This window comes from Symphalangus syndactylus, chromosome 15 (genome assembly GCF_028878055.3).
Source record: "Symphalangus syndactylus isolate Jambi chromosome 15, NHGRI_mSymSyn1-v2.1_pri, whole genome shotgun sequence".
In the NCBI taxonomy this organism is placed as follows: Eukaryota; Metazoa; Chordata; class Mammalia; order Primates; family Hylobatidae; genus Symphalangus; species Symphalangus syndactylus.
The window spans coordinates 64122818-64144713 of NC_072437.2; the positions used below are offsets into that span (position 1 = coordinate 64122818).

Here is a 21896-nt window from a genome sequence, read left to right on the forward strand (position 1 = left end):
GGAAGCTCAGGCTTCAGGTCCAGTCTGAGTAGGATTCTGCCTTCTTCTGCATGTTTTCCATGCCATTCCTCCTTTCATGTGGCCTTGCCTTTGAGCTGACACTGTCTGCCTCCTTCTCTCCCCAACAATTTCTTTGATTGCTCGCAGAACACTAGATTGAGAGTGATTTCCCTCTCGAAGTTCTGAGGATATTTCACCGTTGCTTTCCATAGTCATCCACGCTGTCAGTCAGAGTGTAATGTCACGCTAATTCTGCTCTCCTTGTAGGTTTGAGCTCTCAGGCAGCTTTTGGGATGTTCTCTTCACCATACTTCATTCTGTCATTGGGCGTTATTCTCGTATCCTGCTCAGGATTCATCTGTTTCTTCCGTTGGGAGAAACCATTAGCCATAGTTTCCTTGTATCGTGATGTCATACACAAGTTCTGGCTCTCCAAGGAGAGTTCCATTTTAGATGACCTCCAGTCCCCAGGATGACTGTTGTGTGGCACTGTCGGTCTCTCTCTTGCCTAAGCACCTAGTTTATACTGATTTGTTCCTCAGTGCTATCTATGGTGTGATTCAAACCATCAACATAAGTTTGGACTCCAACAACCTTGTTTTTCATTCCAAGTATCTCCAATTGGGTTTTAATAGAAGCAGAATAAAATGAGGGAATCTTCTGGATTATTTTAACAACCACTGAGGAACTCCGTGCATGTGGGGCTTTGACAGAAGGTACAAAGCAGAGACAAGAGGGGCATTGGAAGCCGATGGACTACTGTCAGGATCCTGGGAGGACTGCTGGGAGGTTCCATTCCGACAAGGTAAGGTGAGGGCTCCAGTTGGGATGGGAGGGGAGGAGTGGAGCAGAAATGGGGCTGGAGTTTGGGGCTGGGGGGGAAAGTCCAGGTGGAGGAAAGGGAGGCTGGGAACAACGTGGGTGACAGATAGAGGTCAGTATGCAATGTCGGCGACGAACACTGGGACCCCTTGCACATAGGTGCCGTGGGGGGTTTGAATGACCTGTAAAGCAGCTGAGCCACCCAGATGCCTAAACCCGATGCAGGGATAGACGGTCAAGATGGGCTGCTCGGCGACAGCCTGAGGCCCAGAGGCAGGGGGTGGCTCCTGAATCCCCAGCTCAGGCTGGGCCACGTCGGGGCCAGGGCCTTCCTGCACAGTTCCAGGCACAGGAGCTGTTTCAGAAAGAGAGGAGGCTGCGGTCTCCCAGATTTCCAGTTCCCACTGGTGGCCTGGCTCTCCATGGTGGTCCAGTTGGATGTGCAAGTCCGGTCCCGGCAAGCGTTCTGCGCCCTGTCTCTGGCCAGCGTCCCTGCGGGGCCCGCCCCCTCTGCCACGGCCTCGCCCTGGCCGCCGGCTTCCTCCCCGGCGCCGGCCTCTCTCTGCAGGACGAGCTGGCTCTGTGCCAGCTGGGGGCTGCCATCTGAAGGGTGTCACGTAAGCGGTGGGTTTTGCGGGTTGGGCTGGCTGTGCGGGCTCGTCTGCTTCCACGGAGTCTTCAGGGTCCACACCAGAGCAGCCTGGCTCCGGAGGAGGCCCACCTGAGGCTAAAAGAGAAGCAGAGTGTGAGCAGAGAGAGATAGAAGGAATTGTACCCATCAATCAGTTAGAGGATACTTTTAAAAATAAATACTCAGAGTAAATAGGGATTTTTGAAGTTACAATTATGAGAGAAGAAACACAACTGTCCACGGAAATCTGAGAATGAAGTGGAGAAGATTTCCCAGAAAAGAAAGCAAAAATCTGAAATGACGGAAAGAGGGATAAAATATAAGAAAACTAGAGGTATATTGTCACTGAGACAGATGACCGTAAAATTTCAGAGTGCTGACGACGAAGAGTACATTCTAAAAGATTTTAGAGAGCGGGAGAAAGAGAAATAAAGGAAAGGTGACATGGAAAGGGTTAGGATTCCACATGTCTCAGAAATCAGACCTCTCAAAAGCAGCAGTTAATTCTAGAACCTAACAGAAAATGTCTTCAAAATTTCAAAGGAAATGGATTTCCCACCTAAAATTTCGTATCCAACCAAAGTTTCACTTAAGAATCAGGGAGGGTTGAATAAAGATGTTTCAGACAAGCAAGATCTTAAATAATTTCCTTTCAATGGACGCTTTATTGTTCTGCATCTATCGAACTAGACAAGATTAAAAGATTTAGGACACTCGGTGTATGAAGGGAAATGTTTTGGAGAGCAACATGGCAATAGACGTAAAATTCCAATTCCTCTAGAAAAGAACAAGGTGGAAGTACTGGTTTATTATAGATCAAGATGTAGTAAAAGGACTTGCTCCACTACAGAGAAACAGTAAAACAAGAAAAATAAAAACTAAAAAGAAAAAAACAAAACAAAAAAAACCACCAGATTTGGGAAACGGGATACAACTCAAAAGAGGGAAAGGAATTTCCCAGATGATGTGGAAGCTGGGAACTGACTTACAGCAAGCAGCCCAGGTTGAAGCAGGCTATGAGAAGGTGAAACAGAGAATGCTTGATTGAGTTTGAATCTCAACAATCGGGGAGGAATTGGGGAACGAAGTAGTGATAAGTAAGCCCATAATCACCCAAGGTAAGTATTAAGTCCTGGAAAATTCAAGTTATGCAGGAAGAGGAAAATAATCCTCCTAATATTCTCCCCGCTCCTGGGCATTGGGGGAGGGACAGAGGGTGTGTGTCCTGGGGAGTGTGTGGCCTGGCGCTTGGGTGATTGGTGGTGGGGCTGGCAATGTTTAAACTACAGCTAAATATTCCTCTGCTCTAGAGGGAAGACCGTAACTAAACCCTAAATGGGAAAAGAAATAGCAGGAGTGTATGCATGTTATTTAAAGAATGAGAGGGAATGCTAAAAAGTTGGCTACACACATGGAGGTGGTGTTCCCAAAGCCCAAAGGTGTGGGAGATTGAGAAGGAGCAGGAGGTGCTGCATTTCATAACACGCCACATTTGCCTCTTGAAGTTCTGTAAGTCAATACCGAAGGTAAAGTAAACATCCAGAAAAAATGAAAAAGAGAGTGGCAGGCGTTTGACGTACCTTGATTAGTGGCCATGGAGCGAGGTCGCTTCGAACGCCTTGGTTCCTCCATGAGCAATCTGCGGGAGCGGGTGGGGAGAAAAACACATCAGTAGAGTGAAACCACAGCCTGACAAGGCAGGGGGGTGGCCGTGGCCTTTCTAGGAGAATGAGGATTGTGTCCCCAGCTGCACCCTTCCAAGCTCTATCCACCCCTCAGGGACCACCCAGACACACACCTGATCTTCGTACAGCTGGCTCCGGAGATCTGAAAATTAGGAGACTCTTCGACGAAGAGAGGCCCGAGGAGCTGGAGGTGTCCACAGGTTCACCGCTGTAGCTCTGAGCTCGTCCTCCCCAGCCAGGCAGGCAAGGCAGGAGGGAGCGCGCAGCAGGTTCTGGCGGGGAGCCCTGCAGAAAGCCGAATGCTGGAAGCCGAGCAGGGGCCCTCTTATATGGCAGCAAGGCAATCAAGTAAGGGACAGGCGTGGTCAGAGGGGGGCTGGCTGGGGCGGGCCTGGCTGGGCTTGGAAGGTGCACTGGGCCAGTTCCCTGCCTGTCAAATGGGGCCCCGCTTAGATGCCGCCGTTTCTAGACATCAATGGTTGACTGATTAATCTAATCATTGAGGAAAAATATGCATAATCACCTTAAAGTGTCAGCGAAACGGAGGTGTGGTGCCCTGAAAGTGGCAAATAGGAAGATGTGACTAGATTAGATCTGAGCATGTTCAAGGCAAGCATCCAAAGGGGGCATATTTGGGGTGAAATCTCGAATACAAACTTTGAAATTAGTCACGCGGAACCGCGCTGGGAGAGGCAGGGGAGTGAAGAAAGTGTGCTGAGGCCCGGCCTGCAAGGGAGACCAGCACATTCTGGGAATGGAGAGGAGGCCAGGGCCGGGTCCAGAAGTGGTGCGAGGTGGAGGCAGGGGCCGCGCAGGAGCTGGTCTTGTTCCGAGGCAGCAGAAAACCGTGATAAGGGTGTCCTGCAGTGGGTTACCATTTCAAAAACGACAAGCAGGGCTGTGAAGGAGAGCCAACCCAGGGTCCACAGAATAACTCAGGAGAGGCAAGAAGGCTATTGCAGCCCTCGGGGTCGGGCGCACGGTCCTATACACTAGGACTGGGGGTGGCAGAGGAGGAGAAATTTCCCTGGTGGGAGAGAAATTTACAAGAGAAAGCGAGACCCAGTGTGGAAAGGCCTTGGAGAAGAGACTGCAGCCTTGGTAGCCCGCCCGTTCATTCAGACAGAGGTGGACCAAGAACCTGCTCTGAATGGGAAGATGCGGAGCTTGGCTTGCGCACATCGGGTTGAAGTCGCCTTTGGGCTGCCGAGGGAAGATGTCAAACGGCCTTTTGTGAAAAGAGTCGAGCTCAGAGCGGTGGCGATGGGGCTGCAGATGCCTGTGAGACACACACCACTGGCGTTTATTGCTGTGGGTGCACACACGGGTAGAGGAAGATAGCAGGAAACACACCAGGACACTGGAGGGGAACCCACAGTGGGTTAGTTGGTTGCTTTGCATACTTGTTTTTTAGAGAGACGGGTTCTCGTCCTGTAGCCCAGGCTGGAGTGCAGTGGCGCGATCTCGGCTCACTGCGGCTACTTGGGAGGCTGAGATAGGAGAATTGGTTCAAGTGATTCTCCTGTGTGGGCCTCCGGAGTAGCTGGACTAGAGATTCGCGCCACCACATCGGGATAATTTTTGTATTTTTTGTAGAGATGAGTTTTCGCTATGTGCTTAGGCTTGTCTAGAACTTTTGAACTCAAGCGTTCCTCCCTGTTCAATCCTCCCAAGTAGCTGGGACCACAGGTGCAAGCCACCGTGCCTGACTAATTATTGTCTTTTTCGCTTTTATTTTGTGTGGAGTTTAGGTTTTGCTATGTTGCTCTGGCTAATCTCAAACTCCTGGCCTCAAGCAATCCTCCTGCCTTGGCCTCCTAAATCACTGGGATTACAGGCATAAGCCGTCACGCCCAGCTCCCATAGTGTTGTTTAAAAAATTCTGGCCAGGCATGGTGGCTCATGTCTGTAATCCCAAAACTTTGGGAGATGGAGGTGAGAGGATCACTTCAGCACAGGAGTTTGAGATGAGCCCGGGCTACGTGGCAAAATCCCATCTCTCCAAAAAAAAAAAAAAAAAAATTACCCGTGTGTTGTGGTGCCTGCCTTTGGGTCCCATTCACTAGGAAAGCTGAGGTGGGAGGCTTGCTTGAGTCTAGGAGATGAAGACTGCAGTGAACCCAGATTGCGTGGCTGCATTCCAGACTGGGACACAGAGTGACACCTTGTCACAAAAAAAAAAATGTTGGGGGGGTATATATAATACAATTCCAGTTAGATTCTCAGTATTTTTTGTTTTTGTTGTTTCTTTTGTTTCTTAAAAGGTCCACTTTATTAAGGTACAATTTATACATTGTAAAACGCATCCACTTGCAGCACACCATTTGGTGAGTTTTGATAAACATGTAGACATGGGTAACCACCTCCACAATTAAAAAAAGAATAATTTCCTCACGGGGACAGTTCCCTTGTGCCCTTTGCCGTAAGCCCCCTTCCCCCATCCTCTTCCCAAGGCAACCACTGATCCGCTTTTCATCTCTACAGATTATTTTTCCTGTTCCAGAATTTCACATAAATGGAAGCATACAGGATCCCCTTTTCTCTGCCTGGTCTCTCTTGATTGACATAATGTTGTTGCGGTCCATCTATGTTGCAGAATGCAGGCGTCATTCATTCATTTTCATTGATGAGCGGTGTCCCATTCCACAAATAATCGACCCTTTGTTTATCCAGTCACTACCAGCTGACAGACAGGTTGATTGGGTTGTTTCCAGTTTGGGGCTATTAGGAATCAAAAGGCTAAGAATACTAGTGTACAAGTCTTTGGATACACATATCCTTCCATTTTAGTTGGGTAGATATCAACAAGTGAAATTTCTGGGTCAAATATCAAGAGTTATTTTTAGTGTTTTTACACATTATCAATTTGCTTTCCAAGTTGATTGTGGGATTTTACATTCCTTCCTGAAGCGTATTGGGGTTTTAGGTGTTCCACTCTCCCTGCCAACTCTTGGTGTTGTTGATTCTTTTTCTCTAAGCCACTCTAGTGTCTATGGAGTGGGGTCTCATTGAGGTTCTAACTTGCCTTTCCTTGATGACTAATGATGCGCTTAATAGATTTTTTAAAATAAGTGTTTTCATTTTAGAATAGTTTCAGACTTACAGAAAAGTTGGAGGAAACACACAAAGTTCTCATCTGCCCTAAATTTACCCTGTTCCTAGGATCTTACAGTGGGGTACATTTGTCCTAATTATTATGGCAATAATAATTGTTGGTACGTTAATCACTCTAATACATCATTATTAACTAAAGTCTATGTTTGGTCCCGATTTCCTTGGTTTCAACCTAACATACCTTTTCTGTCCCAAGACCCCATCCAGGGTACCACATTACAATTAGTCATGGCTTCTCTTGGCTGTGACAGTTTCTCACACTTGCCTTGTTTTTGATGACCTTGACACTTTGAATACCATTCTGATATACTGTAGGATGTCCTCTCCTGACATTTGTCTGATGTATTCCTGATGATCTGACTGGAATTACATGTTTTTGTAGGGAAGATTGCAGAGGGGAAGTGTCATTCCCATCCCATCCTGACTAGAGTACACACCATCAACATGGCTTATCACTGCTCCTATTAGTCCTGGTCACCTGGCCGGGGCAGTGTTGATTAGGTTTGTCCTCCATAAAGTGATTTTCCCACCTCTTTCTCTACTGTACTTTTTGGAAGTCACTACCTATAGGCTATACTTTAAAAAAGGAAAGTGATAGTTTACCTCTTTGCCAGGGAATAGCAACCTAAATTATTTGGAGTTCTCCTGCGTGGAGTGGAGGATTTGCCTATTCTTCCCCATGTGTTTATTTATTTAATCGTTTATTTATATCAGTATGGACTTACGGACATATATTGTACGCTTTGGTTTACAACCCAATACTGCAGGGGATGAATTATTTAATAATTGAGCTACTTATTTTATTAAATATTTTACTTAAATACTTAATTATTAATTATGTAGTTAATTACTTTGGTACTCAAAGTTACCAGCCTTGGCCACCAGGAGCTACGGTAGTTCCCTTCTGTGTCTTTTTGTCAACCTCCCATCACCGTGACTTCTGTTTTCATTTGGTTGTGGACTGCTCCTTTCTCCCTGGCACCACAGGATGCTCCATGCTTATTTGTATATTCTCATCCTTATTGGGGTTTCATGTGCTCACTAGCCACACCTATAGATTCTTTCGTGAAGTTTCTGTTCAAAATTTTTATCTTTTTTATTGGGTTGGCTTTTTTTTTTTTTTTCTTTTTTTCATTTTGAGACAATGTTTTGCTCTTATCACCCGGGCTGGAGGGCAGTAGCATGATCTTGGGTCACTGCAATGGAGCAATCTTGGCTTACTGCAACCTCCGCCTCCAGGGTTAAAAGGATCCTCCTGCCTCAGGCTTCTGAGTAGCTGGGAATGCAGGGGCCCACCACAATGCCTGGCAAGTTTTTGTATTTTTATTAAAGACTGGATTTTGTCATGTTGGCCAGGCTGGTCTCAAACTCCTGACCTCAGGCGATCCACCCACCTCGGCTTCCCAAAGTGCTGAGATTACAGACGTGAGCCACAGCGCCCGGCCCTTATTGGGTTGACTATCTATTATTGAGTTGTAAGAGTTCGCTGTGCATTATAGATTCATGTCTTTGATTAAGATACATATTGTGAATATGTTTTCCCAGGCTACGGCTTGCCTTTTCATTTTGTTAACAGTGTCTTTCAAAGAACAGATGTTACTTGTAATAAGGCCCAGTGTCTCAAGCTGGAATTCCCAGGAAACCAACAGTGAGATGGACATTAGAGTGCAGAAGATGTATAAGGTGTGCCTTTTAGGGATGTGGGAGGGAAGAAAGCAGGACCGCACAGTCTCAATGCTGTGCCTCAGCCGACCCCATGGGGTGTTCTTATGGTAAAGTGTGCTACTAGAGCTGTTCTGATTTGTGGCGACAGGGCCAGGCTTTAATGTCCCCACTGAATGTCCCTGGATGGAAGCTTCCTGGTGGATGGGTGTGTCTGTGGGTAAGGACGGGGGAGTGTCTACAGCCAAGGCACTCCCTTAGAGTCCATCTCCAAGGGCTGAGGGCTGTCCCGTGGCAGTTCTCATAACTGAGATCACAAATCCTTTATTTCTGAAGAAGGGTCTGGTGGCAAATCACAGTGCCCATTGCATAAATTGCATCAATGCTTTCTTGTACAATTCATGTTTTTTATGTGCCATCCAAGGAATCTTTGCCTACTCCAAAGTGATGAGGACTTTTGCCATATTTTCTTCTAGAAGTTTTACAGTTTTTGCTTTTACCCATAGGTTAACAAAGCATTTTTGTTAATTTTTTTGTAGATGTTGAAGTAAAGTTTGAGATTTGTATTTTTAATTATGGGTATCCGATTTGCTCCAGCATGATTTGTTAAAAGGAATGCTGGTCGTTTATTTCTCCCTTGAAAGTGGATGACATGTTTTAAATTTTAGGGGGAGAATGAAGGTTTAGGGGAAAAACGCCATAAAAAAGAATAACGGTGAGTTCAGCCTTTCCCAGCTATCAAAATGCTACGGCATTGGCCAAGGAATAGTTGTATTATTGGATGAGAATAGATCAGAAACTTGTATCAGCTAACAATAGATAACATCTATTGGACACTGCCATGTGCTGAGCATTATTTTCAGTAGTTTTCACATATTCATGCGTTCAGTCCTCCCAACATTAGTGTGTAAGATGATTGTCTAAAGCAAAAATAGTAAGTAATATATGGTGGGTTTTAGAACACATGAAAAGTAACATCTATAACAAGCAAAGCCCAAAGGAGAGAGGACTGAAAGCATGTCATGGTAGTCCTTACACTCTACGTGAAGTAGTATAATATTACGCAAAGTTCCAAAAGAGAACGCTGCCACAGGCATGGTTTTACTGGTTCGTTCTCCTAAACATTCATTGAAGAAATAACACCAATTCTACGGAAATTCTGGTGGAACAACTATTTTGAAAGAAGAGGTTTGGCTGAGGCCGCATGGTATGAAAAGCGAATGAAAGGAAAAATGTACAACCTAAATGGCTTTGAACGGGTTGGGCATTGTTAGATACAATACGAATGGAGACCGGAGAGCGTAGACATTAGTTTTCTACCTTTTCTCCTGGTTTAAGTAAACGCATTTTATCTTTATAATTTGTGAAATTTTAGTGAAAGAACTGTGGTAGAAAATAAGTCTTAACAGAAGGTTTATTTAAAAGGATTGAATACACAAAAAAATCTTTGATGTAAAACGTTATCTTTATTTGACTTGGACATTTACAAATGAGTGAAAATCAGCTAATAAAAGCCTACTTAATAAAATACAAGCTACAATACAAAATACAAAAATTCATAATACACCTTTTATCAAACTCTGAAAAGATGGGAACTACCTCAACTTAAACATCTATGAGAAACCTACAGCACACATCTTGGTTAATGGCGAAACATTCAAAATATTCCCATTAAAGCCAGGAGGAAGCCAAGGACGCAGCCATCAAATTACTGATTCCTTCTTTCGCGTTTTCAGGTGTCGTGCACTCTCCTTGTTTCAGTTAACCGCCCCCACACCTTTTGTTTCATTCATCAAATGTCCTTGGATCCCCTTTTCCCTCAATCTGTTTGAAATTTTACATTCTATTCCAATTCATCGAGTGGCTCCCAGTGGGCTCCTACATTGCGACTGAAAAATGTGTCAGAGTCTGGAGTTTCATTGCTCTTCTATTCAGCCACTCTAACATCTCCGGGCACTAGACAAGAACTTTAGTAACTTCTAGCTCCTTCTGAATTTTCCCATGCCCCACCTGTCTATGTCAAAGTCTTCTGGAATTTTAATTCTAGGCCATCCATCTTTCTTCCAGAATCATACTTCTCTAGAGTTAAGAACACAGTTTCCTAATTTGTTGCTTACTGACACTTGTTGCCTCCCACTCGTTCCAGGTTGTCTGGCTTGGCTTTTTCCTGGCCGATAACCATGACTTGTACTTTCACTGTACAAAACAGTTCCGTTCCATTCCGATGGCCTCGTACAGAAAGGGGGCTTAGCAGCTTGCACATTATAAGTTGTGTACTCTAAGTTCAGGGGAAGCTCAGGCTTCAGGTCCAGTCTGAGTAGGATTCTGCCTTCTTCTGCATGTTTTCCATGCCATTCCTCCTTTCATGTGGCCTTGCCTTTGAGCTGACACTGTCTGCCTCCTTCTCTCCCCAACAATTTCTTTGATTGCTCGCAGAACACTAGATTGAGAGTGATTTCCCTCTCGAAGTTCTGAGGATATTTCACCGTTGCTTTCCATAGTCATCCACGCTGTCAGTCAGAGTGTAATGTCACGCTAATTCTGCTCTCCTTGTAGGTTTGAGCTCTCAGGCAGCCTTTGGGATGTTCTCTTCACCATACTTCATTCTGTCATTGGGCGTTATTCTCGTATCCTGCTCAGGATTCATCTGTTTCTTCCGTTGGGAGAAACCATTAGCCATAGTTTCCTTGTACCGTGATGTCATACACAAGTTCTGGCTCTCCAAGGAGAGTTCCATTTTAGATGACCTCCAGTCCCCAGGATGACTGTTGTGTGGCACTGTCGGTCTCTCTCTTGCCTAAGCACCTAGTTTATACTGATTTGTTCCTCTGTCCTATCTACTGTGTGATTGAAACCATCAACATAAGTTTGGACTCCAACAACCTTGTTTTTCATTCCAAGTATCTCCAATTGGGTTTTAATAGAAGCAGAATAAAATGAGGGAATCTTCTGGATTATTTTAACAACCACTGAGGAACTCCGTGCATGTGTGACTTTGACAGAAGGTACAAAGCAGAGACAAGAGGGGCATCGGAAGCCGATGGACTACTGTCAGGATCCTGGGAGGACTGCTGGGAGGTTCCATTCCGACAAGGTAAGGTGAGGGCTCCAGTTGGGATGGGAGCGGAGGAGTGGAGCAGAAATGGGGCTGGAGTTTGGGGCTGGGGGGGAAAGTCCAGGTGGAGGAAAGGGAGGCTGGGAACAACGTGGGTGACAGATAGAGGTCAGTATGCAATGTCGGCGACGAACACTGGGACCCCTTGCACATAGGTGCCGTGGGGGGTTTGAATGACCTGTAAAGCAGCTGAGCCACCCAGAGGCCTAAACCCGATGCAGGGATAGACGGTCAAGATGGGCTGCCCGGCGACAGCCTGAGGCCCAGAGGCAGGGGGTGGCTCCTGAAGCCCCAGCTCAGGCTGGACCACGTCGGGGCCAGGGCCTTCCTGCACAGTTCCAGGCACAGGAGCTGTTTCAGAAAGAGAGGAGGCTGCGGTCTCCCAGATTTCCAGTTCCCACTGGTGGCCTGGCTCTCCATGGTGGTCCAGTTGGATGTGCAAGTCCGGTCCCGGCAAGCGTTCTGCGCCCTGTCTCTGGCCAGCGTCCCTGCGGGGCCCGCCCCCTCTGCCACGGCCTCGCCCTGGCCGCCGGCTTCCTCCCCGGCGCCGGCCTCTCTCTGCAGGACGAGCTGGCTCTGTGCCAGCTGGGGGCTGCCATCTGAAGGGTGTCACGTAAGCGGTGGGTTTTGCGGGTTGGGCTGGCTGTGCGGGCTCGTCTGCTTCCACGGAGTCTTCAGGGTCCACACCAGAGCAGCCTGGCTCCGGAGGAGGCCCACCTGAGGCTAAAAGAGAAGCAGAGTGTGAGCAGAGAGAGATAGAAGGAATTGTACCCATCAATCAGTTAGAGGATACTTTTAAAAATAAATACTCAGAGTAAATAGGGATTTTTGAAGTTACAATTATGAGAGAAGAAACAAAACTGTCCACGGAAATCTGAGAATGAAGTGGAGAAGATTTCCCAGAAAAGAAAGCAAAAATCTGAAATGACGGAAAGAGGGATAAAATATAAGAAAACTAGAGGTATATTGTCACTGAGACAGATGACCGTAAAATTTCAGAGTGCTGACAACGAAGAGTACATTCTAAAAGATTTTAGAGAGCGGGAGAAAGAGAAATAAAGGAAAGGTGACATGGAAAGGGTTAGGATTCCACATGTCTCAGAAATCAGACCTCTCAAAAGCAGCAGTTAATTCTAGAACCTAACAGAAAATGTCTTCAAAATTTCAAAGGAAATGGATTTCCCACCTAAAATTTCGTATCCAACCAAAGTTTCACTTAAGAATCAGGGAGGGTTGAATAAAGATGTTTCAGACAAGCAAGATCTTAAATAATTTCCTTTCAATGGACGCTTTATTGTTCTGCATCTATCGAACTAGACAAGATTAAAAGATTTAGGACACTCGGTGTATGAAGGGAAATGTTTTGGAGAGCAACATGGCAATAGACGTAAAATTTCAATTCCTCTAGAAAAGAACAAGGTGGAAGTACTGGTTTATTATAGATCAAGATGTAGTAAAAGGACTTGCTCCACTACAGAGAAACAGTAAAACAAGAAAAATAAAAACTAAAAAGAAAAAAACAAAACAAAACAAAAAAAACCACCAGATTTGGGAAACGGGATACAACTCAAAAGAGGGAAAGGAATTTCCCAGATGATGTGGAAGCTGGGAACTGACTTACAGCAAGCAGCCCAGGTTGAAGCAGGCTATGAGAAGGTGAAACAGAGAATGCTTGATTGAGTTTGAATCTCAACAATCGGGGAGGAATTGGGGAACGAAGTAGTGATAAGTAAGCCCATAATCACCCAAGGTAAGTATTAAGTCCTGGAAAATTCAAGTTATGCAGGAAGAGGAAAATAATCCTCCTAATATTCTCCCCGCTCCTGGGCATTGGGGGAGGGACAGAGGGTGTGTGTCCTGGGGAGTGTGTGGCCTGGCGCTTGGGTGATTGGTGGTGGGGCTGGCAATGTTTAAACTACAGCTAAATATTCCTCTGCTCTAGAGGGAAGACCGTAACTAAACCCTAAATGGGAAAAGAAATAGCAGGAGTGTATGCATGTTATTTAAAGAATGAGAGGGAATGCTAAAAAGTTGGCTACACACATGGAGGTGGTGTTCCCAAAGCCCAAAGGTGTGGGAGATTGAGAAGGAGCAGGAGGTGCTGCATTTCATAACACGCCACATTTGCCTCTTGAAGTTCTGTAAGTCAATACCGAAGGTAAAGTAAACATCCAGAAAAAATGAAAAAGAGAGTGGCAGGCGTTTGACGTACCTTGATTAGTGGCCATGGAGCGAGGTCGCTTCGAACGCCTTGGTTCCTCCATGAGCAATCTGCGGGAGCGGGTGGGGAGAAAAACACATCAGTAGAGTGAAACCACAGCCTGACAAGGCAGGGGGGTGGCCGTGGCCTTTCTAGGAGAATGAGGATTGTGTCCCCAGCTGCACCCTTCCAAGCTCTATCCACCCCTCAGGGACCACCCAGACACACACCTGATCTTCGTACAGCTGGCTCCGGAGATCTGAAAATTAGGAGACTCTTCGACGAAGAGAGGCCCGAGGAGCTGGAGGTGTCCACAGGTTCACCGCTGTAGCTCTGAGCTCGTCCTCCCCAGCCAGGCAGGCAAGGCAGGAGGGAGCGCGCAGCAGGTTCTGGCGGGGAGCCCTGCAGAAAGCCGAATGCTGGAAGCCGAGCCGGGGCCCTCTTATATGGCAGCAAGGCAATCAAGTAAGGGACAGGCGTGGTCAGAGGGGGGCTGGCTGGGGCGGGCCTGGCTGGGCTTGGAAGGTGCACTGGGCCAGTTCCCTGCCTGTCAAATGGGGCCCCGCTTAGATGCCGCCGTTTCTAGACATCAATGGTTGACTGATTAATCTAATCATTGAGGAAAAATATGCATAATCACCTTAAAGTGTCAGCGAAACGGAGGTGTGGTGCCCTGAAAGTGGCAAATAGGAAGATGTGACTAGATTAGATCTGAGCATGTTCAAGGCAAGCATCCAAAGGGGGCATATTTGGGGTGAAATCTCGAATACAAACTTTGAAATTAGTCACGCGGAACCGCGCTGGGAGAGGCAGGGGAGTGAAGAAAGTGTGCTGAGGCCCGGCCTGCAAGGGAGACCAGCACATTCTGGGAATGGAGAGGAGGCCAGGGCCGGGTCCAGAAGTGGTGCGAGGTGGAGGCAGGGGCCGCGCAGGAGCTGGTCTTGTTCCGAGGCAGCAGAAAACCGTGATAAGGGTGTCCTGCAGTGGGTTACCATTTCAAAAACGACAAGCAGGGCTGTGAAGGAGAGCCAACCCAGGGTCCACAGAATAACTCAGGAGAGGCAAGAAGGCTATTGCAGCCCTCGGGGTCGGGCACACGGTCCTATACACTAGGACTGGGGGTGGCAGAGGAGGAGAAATTTCCCTGGTGGGAGAGAAATTTACAAGAGAAAGCGAGACCCAGTGTGGAAAGGCCTTGGAGAAGAGACTGCAGCCTTGGTAGCCCGCCCGTTCATTCAGACAGAGGTGGACCAAGAACCTGCTCTGAATGGGAAGATGCGGAGCTTGGCTTGCGCACATCGGGTTGAAGTCGCCTTTGGGCTGCCGAGGGAAGATGTCAAACGGCCTTTTGTGAAAAGAGTCGAGCTCAGAGCGGTGGCGATGGGGCTGCAGATGCCTGTGAGACACACACCACTGGCGTTTATTGCTGTGGGTGCACACACGGGTAGAGGAAGATAGCAGGAAACACACCAGGACACTGGAGGGGAACCCACAGTGGGTTAGTTGGTTGCTTTGCATACTTGTTTTTTACAGAGACGGGTTCTCGTCCTGTAGCCCAGGCTGGAGTGCAGTGGCGCGATCTCGGCTCACTGCGGCTACTTGGGAGGCTGAGATAGGAGAATTGGTTCAAGTGATTCTCCTGTGTGGGCCTCCGGAGTAGCTGGACTAGAGATTCGCGCCACCACATCGGGATAATTTTTGTATTTTTTGTAGAGATGAGTTTTCGCTATGTGCTTAGGCTTGTCTAGAACTTTTGAACTCAAGCGTTCCTCCCTGTTCAATCCTCCCAAGTAGCTGGGACCACAGGTGCAAGCCACCGTGCCTGACTAATTATTGTCTTTTTCGCTTTTATTTTGTGTGGAGTTTAGGTTTTGCTATGTTGCTCTGGCTAATCTCAAACTCCTGGCCTCAAGCAATCCTCCTGCCTTGGCCTCCTAAATCACTGGGATTACAGGCATAAGCCGTCACGCCCAGCTCCCATACTGTTGTTTAAAAAATTCTGGCCAGGCATGGTGGCTCATGTCTGTAATCCCAAAACTTTGGGAGATGGAGGTGAGAGGATCACTTCAGCACAGGGGTTTGAGATGAGCCCGGGCTACGTGGCAAAATCCCATCTCTCCAAAAAAAAAAAAAAAAAAAATTACCCGTGTGTTGTGGTGCCTGCCTTTGGGTCCCATTCACTAGGAAATCTGAGGTGGGAGGCTTGCTTGAATCTCGGAGATCAAGACTGCAGTGAACCGAGATTGCGTGGCTGCATTCCAAACCGGGACACAGAGTGACACCTTGTCACAAAAAAAAAGTCGGAGGGGGGGGGTATAAATAATACAATTCCATTTAGATTCTCAGTATTTTTTGTTTCTGTTGTTTCTTTTGTTTCTTAAAAAGTCAACTTTATTAAGGTACAATTTATACATGGTAAAACGCATCCATTTGCAGCACACCATTTGGTGAGTTTTGATAAACATGTAGACATGGGTAACCACCTCCACAATTAAAAGAAGAATAATTTCATCACGGGGACTGTTCCCTTGTGTCCTTTGCCGTAAGCCCCCTTCCCCCATCCTCTTCCCAAGGCAACCACTGATCCGCTTTTCATCTCTACAGATTATTTTTCCTGTTCCAGAATTTCACATAAATGGAAGCATACAGGATCCCCTTTTCTCTGCCTGGTCTCTCTTGATTGACATAATGTTGTTGCGGTCCATCTATGTTGCAGAATGCAGGTGTCTTTCATTCATTTTCATTGATGAGCGGTGTCCCATTCCACAAATAATCGACCCTTTGTTTATCCCGTCACTACCAGCCGACAGACAGGTTGATTGAGTTGTTTCCAGTTTGGGGCTATTAGGAATCAAAAGGCTAAGAACACTAGTGTACAAGCCTTTGGATACACATATACTTCCATTTTAGTTGGGTAGATATCTACAAGTGAAATTTCTGGGTGAAATATCAAGAGTTATTTTTAGAGTTTTTCACATTATCAATTTGCTTTCCAAGTTGATTGTGGGATTTTACATTCCTTCCTGAAGCGTATTGGGGTTTTAGGTGTTCCACTCTCCCTGCCAACTCTTGGTGTTGTTGATCCTTTTTCTCTAAGCCACTCTAGTGTCTATGGAGTGGGGTCTCATTGAGGTTCTAACTTGCCTTTCCTTGATGACTAATGATGCGCTTAATAGATATTTTAAAATAAGTGTTTTCATTTTAGAATAGCTTCAGACTCACAGAAAAGTTGGAGGAAACACACAAATTTCTCCTCTGCCCTAAATTTACCCTGTTCCTAGAATCTTACAGTGGGGTACATTTGTCCTAATTATTATGGCAATAATAATTGTTGGTACGTTAATCACTCTAATACATCATTATTAACTAAAGTCTATGTTTGGTCCCGATTTCCTTGGTTTCGACCTAACATACCTTTTCTGTCCCAAGACCCCATCCAGGGTACCACATTACAATTAGTCATGGCTTCTCTTGGCTGTGACAGTTTCTCACACTTGCCTTGTTTTTGATGACCTTGACACTTTGAATACGGTTCAGATATACTGTAGGATGTCCTCTCCTGACATTTGTCTGATGTATTCCTGATGATCTGACTGGAATTACATGTTTTTGTAGGGAAGATTGCAGAGGGGAAGTGTCATTCCCATCCCATCCTGTCTAGAGTACACACCATCAACATGGCTTATCACTGCTCCTATTAGTCCTGGTCACCTGGCCGGGGCAGTGTTGATTAGGTTTGTCCTCCATAAAGTGATTTTCCCACCTCTTTCTCTACTGTACTTTTTGGAAGTCACTACCTATAGCCTATACTTTAAAAAAGGAAGGTGATAGTTTACCTCTTTGCCAGGGAATAGCTACCTAAGTTATTTGGAGTTCTCCTGCGTGGAGTGGAGGATTTGCCTATTCTTCCCCATGTGTTTATTTATTTGATCGTTTATTTATATCAGTATGGACTTACGGACATATATTGTACGCTTTGGTTTACAACCCAATACTGCAGGGGATGAATTATTTAATAATCGAGCTACTTATTTTGTTAAATATTTTACTTAAATATTTAATTATTAATTATATAGTTAATTACTTTGGTACTCAAAGTTACCAGCTTTGGCCACCAGGAGCTACTGTAGTTCCCTTCTGTGTCTTTTTGTCAACCTCCCATCACCGTGACTTCTGTTTTCATTTGGTTGTGGACTGCTCCTTTCTCCCTGGCACCACAGGATGCTCCACGCTTATTTGTATATTCTCATCCTTATTGGGGTTTCCAGTGCTCACTGGCCACACCCATAGATTCTTTCGTGAAGTTTCTGTTCAAAATTTTCATCTTTTCTGTTGGGTTGAGTTTTTCTTTTTTTTCTTTTTTTTCATTTTGAGACAATGTTTTGCTCTTATCACCCGGGCTGGAAGGCAGTAGCATGATCTTGGGTCACTGCAATGGAGCAATCTTGGCTTACTGCAACCTCCGCCTCCAGGGTTAAAAGGATCCTCCTGCCTCAGGTTTCTAAGTAGCTGGGAATGCAGGGGCCCACCACCATGCCTGGCAAGTTTTTGTATTTTTATTAAAGACGGGATTTTGCCATGTTGGCCAGGCTGGTCTCAAACTCCTGACCTCAGGCGATCCACCCACCTCGGCTTCCCAAAGTGCTGAGATTACAGACGTGAGCCACAGCGCCCGGCCCTTATTAGGTTGACTATCTATTATTGAGTTGTAAGAGTTCGCTGTGCATTATAGATACATGTCTTTGATTAAGATACGTATTGTGAATATATTTTCCTAGTCTACCGCTTGACTTTTCATTTTGTTAACAGTGTGTTTCAAAGAACAGATGTTACTTGTAATAAGGCCCAGTGTCTCAAGCTGGAATTCCCAGGAAACCAACAGTGAGATGGACATTAGAGTGCAGAAGATGTATAAGGTGTGCCTTTTAGGGATGTGGGAGGGAAGAAAACAGGACCGCACAGTCTCAATGCTGTGCCTCAGCCGACCCCATGGGGTGTTCTTATGGTAAAGTGTGCTACTAGATCTGTTCTGACTTTTGGCGACAGGGCCAGGCTTTAATATCCACACTGAACCATCCCTGGATGGAAGCTTCCTGGTGGATGGGTGTGTCTGTGGGTAAGGACGGGGGAGGGTCTTCAGCCAAGGCACTCCCTTAGAGTCCATCTCCAAGGGCTGAGGGCTGTCCAGTGGCAGTTCTCATAACTGAGATCACAAATCCTTTATTTCTGAAGAAGGATCTGGTGGCAAATCACAGTGCCCATTGCATGAAATGCATCAATGCTTTCTTGTACAATTCATGTTTTTTTATGTGCCATCGAAGGAATCTTTGCCTACTCCAAAGTGATGAGGACTTTTGCCATATTTTCTTCTAGAAGTTTTACAGTTTTTGCTTTTACCCATAGATTAACAAAGCATTTTTGTTAATTTTTGTGTAGATGTTGAAGTAAAGTTTGAGATTTGTATTTTTAATTATGGGTATCCGATTTGGTCCAACCTGATTCCTTAAAAGGAATGCTGCTCGTTTATTTCTCCCTTGAAAGTGGATGACATGTTTTAAATTTTATGGGGAGAATGAAGCTTTAGGGGAAAAAAGCCATAAAAAAGAAGAACAGTGAGTTGAGCCTTTCCCAGCTGTCAAAATGCTACGGCATTGGCCAAGGAATCGTTGTGTTATTGGATGAGAATAGATCAGAAACCTGCATCAGCTGACAACAGCTAACATCTATTGGACACTGCCATGTGCTGAGCATTATTTTCAGTAGTTTTCACATATTCATGCGTTCAGTCCTCCCAACATTAGTGTGTAAGATGACTGTCTAAAGCAAAAATAGTAGGTAATATATGGTGGGTTTTAGAACATATGAAGAGTAACATCTATAACAAGCAAAGCCCCACGGAGAGAGGACTGAAAGCATGTCATGGTAGTCCTTACACTCTACATGAAGTAGTATAATGTTACGCAAACTTCCAAAAGAGAACGCTGCCACAGGCATGGTTTTACTGGTTCGTTCTCCTAAACATTCATCGAAGAAATAACACCAATTCTACGGAAATTCTGGTGGGACAACTATTTTGAAAGAAGAGGTTTGGCTGAGGCCGCATGGTATGAAAAGCGAATGAAAGGAAAAATGTGCAACCTAAATGGCTTTGAACGGGTTGGGCATTGTTAGTCTCTACTAAAAATACAAAATTAGCCAGGCGTGGTGGCACAGGACTGTGGTCCCAGCTACTTGGGAGGCTGGGGCATGAGAATCCCTTCAACTTGGGGAGCAGAGGTTTCATTGAGCTGAAGCCACTGCACTCCAGCCCGGGTGAAAGAGTGCGACTCTGTTTCAAAATAAATAAATAAATGAATGAAAAAATAAACCAAGAGAAATTACCAAGAGGTCTTGGTGCCTGCCTGTAGTCCCAGCTACTTAGCGGGCTGATATAGGAGGATCACCTGAGCTCAGGATGTGCAGGCTGCCGTGAGCAGTGATTGCACCACTGCACTCCAGGTGGGTGACTGAATGAGACCGTGTCTTACTCCAAGTACAAATGTTTAAGGAAGCATTTTGGTGGTAGAAATATCCTGGAAGTAGCCTATCAGCAGACCATCACCTGCACAATGTAAAAGCTGTGCATCTTTCTGAGAGGTATAGAGCAAGAAGATAGTGGCACATGTGTGTAGGATGATAGAGAGGGTGATTTCTGGCTTATGGATGCCAGACCCCAAGGGCAAGCCAAGAAGCAGCTCCCCCTGCACAGTGCTCAGTGTGATCCACGCCATGTTTCAATACGAAGTCGCCTGTGCCTAGTTTGGAGAGGCGCGGGCTCCGCAGAGGCGCTGGTCCTGACCACAGGTGCGTTATCTGCCTGGACCCTGTAGTCGCTTCAGCATGACCCCTGGCACATGGCATCCCAGGTGTTCCTGAAATCCAGCCACCAACGATGCTCTTAGTGTATATGTTTGTTTGTACAGACTTGTGTGATCGTGGGGAATGATACAATACGAATGGAGACCAGAGACCGTAGACATTAGTTTTCTACCTTTCCTCCTGGTTTAAGTAAACGCGTTTTATATTCATAATTTGTGAAATTTTAGTGAAAGAACTGTAGTAGAAAATAAGTCTTAACAGAAGGTTTATTTAAAAGGATTGAATGCACAAAAAAATCTTTGATGTAAAACGTTATCTTTATTTGACTTGGACGTTTACAAATGAGTGAAAATCAGCTAATAAAAGCCTACTTAATACAATACAAAATACAAAAATTCATAATACACCTTTTATCAAACTCTGAAAAGATGGGAACTACCTCAACTTAAACATGTACGAGAAACCTACAGCACACATCTTGGTTAATGGCGAAACATTTAAAATATTCCCATTAAAGCCAGGAGGAAGCCCAGGACGCTGCCATCAAATTACTGATTCCTTCTTTAGCATTTCCAGAGTGTCGTGCACTCTCCTTGTTTCAGTTAACCGCCCCCACACCTTTTGTTTCATTCATTAAATGTCCTTGGATCCCCTTTTCCCTCAATCTGTTTGAAATTTTACATTCTATTCCAATTCATCCAGTGGCTCCCAGTGGGCTCCTACATTGCGACTGAAAAATGTGTCAGAGTCTGGAGTTTCATTGCTCTTCTATTCAGCCACTCTAACATCTCCGGGCACTAGACAAGAACTTTAGTAACTTGTAGCTCCTTCTGAATTTTCCCATGCCCCACCTGTCTATGTCAAAGTCTTCTGGAATTTTAATTCTAGGCCATCCATCTTTCTTCCAGAATCATACTTCTCTAGACTTAAGAACACAGTTTCTTGATTTGCTTGCTTACTGACACTTGTTGCCTCCCACTCGTTCCAGGTTGTCTGGCTTGGCTTTTTCCTGGCCGATAACCATGACTTGTACTTTCACTGTACAAAACAGTTCCGTTCCATTCCGATGGCCTCGTACAGAAAGGGGGCTTAGCAGCTTGCATATTATAAGTTGTGTACTCTAAGTTCAGGGGAAGCTCAGGCTTCAGGTCCAGTCTGAGTAGGATTCTGCCTTCTTCTGCATGTTTTCCATGCCATTCCTCCTTTCATGTGGCCTTGCCTTTGAGCTGACACTGTCTGCCTCCTTCTCTCCCCAACAATTTCTTTGATTGCTCGCAGAACACTAGATTGAGAGTGATTTCCCTCTCGAAGTTCTGAGGATATTTCACCGTTGCTTTCCATAGTCATCCACGCTGTCAGTCAGAGTGTAATGTCACGCTAATTCTGCTCTCCTTGTAGGTTTGAGCTCTCAGGCAGCTTTTGGGATGTTCTCTTCACCATACTTCATTCTGTCATTGGGCGTTATTCTCGTATCCTGCTCAGGATTCATCTGTTTCTTCCGTTGGGAGAAACCATTAGCCATAGTTTCCTTGTATCGTGATGTCATACACAAGTTCTGGCTCTCCAAGGAGAGTTCCATTTTAGATGACCTCCAGTCCCCAGGATGACTGTTGTGTGGCACTGTCGGTCTCTCTCTTGCCTAAGCACCTAGTTTATACTGATTTGTTCCTCAGTGCTATCTATGGTGTGATTCAAACCATCAACATAAGTTTGGACTCCAACAACCTTGTTTTTCATTCCAAGTATCTCCAATTGGGTTTTAATAGAAGCAGAATAAAATGAGGGAATCTTCTGGATTATTTTAACAAC

General features: G+C 45.5%; 2 protein-coding genes across 2 annotated transcripts; both read right to left on the reverse strand.

Moving 5' to 3' along the window:
- Positions 1 to 847: 847 nt before the first annotated feature.
- On the reverse strand, positions 848 to 3085 carry LOC134732555 (proline-rich protein 20E-like). Its single transcript, XM_063618489.1, has 2 exons — positions 3034 to 3085; positions 848 to 1549 (listed from the first exon to the last, which is right to left on the reverse strand). The coding sequence occupies exons 1-2, from the start codon at positions 3083 to 3085 to the stop codon at positions 936 to 938; spliced, it is 666 nt and encodes a 221-aa protein (XP_063474559.1). The 3' UTR covers positions 848 to 935.
- Positions 3086 to 11050: 7965 nt separating this feature from the next.
- On the reverse strand, positions 11051 to 13293 carry LOC134732556 (proline-rich protein 20E-like). Its single transcript, XM_063618490.1, has 2 exons — positions 13242 to 13293; positions 11051 to 11752 (listed from the first exon to the last, which is right to left on the reverse strand). Exons 1-2 carry the CDS (start codon positions 13291 to 13293, stop codon positions 11139 to 11141), a joined length of 666 nt encoding a protein of 221 aa, XP_063474560.1. The 3' UTR covers positions 11051 to 11138.
- Between the last annotated feature and the right edge of the window lie 8603 nt (positions 13294 to 21896).

Bases quoted from the DNA above. Each gene is read 5' to 3' on its own strand.
- LOC134732555 (XM_063618489.1), bottom strand. From the start codon at position 3,085: ATGGAGGAACCAAGGCGTTCGAAGCGACCTCGCTCCATGGCCACTAAT. The intron at 1,550-3,033 runs GTACGTCAAACG...CTTCTCTTTTAG, and splicing joins CTCCATGGCCACTAATCAAG to CCTCAGGTGGGCCTCCTCCG.
- LOC134732556 (XM_063618490.1), bottom strand. From the start codon at position 13,293: ATGGAGGAACCAAGGCGTTCGAAGCGACCTCGCTCCATGGCCACTAAT. The intron at 11,753-13,241 runs GTACGTCAAACG...CTTCTCTTTTAG, and splicing joins CTCCATGGCCACTAATCAAG to CCTCAGGTGGGCCTCCTCCG.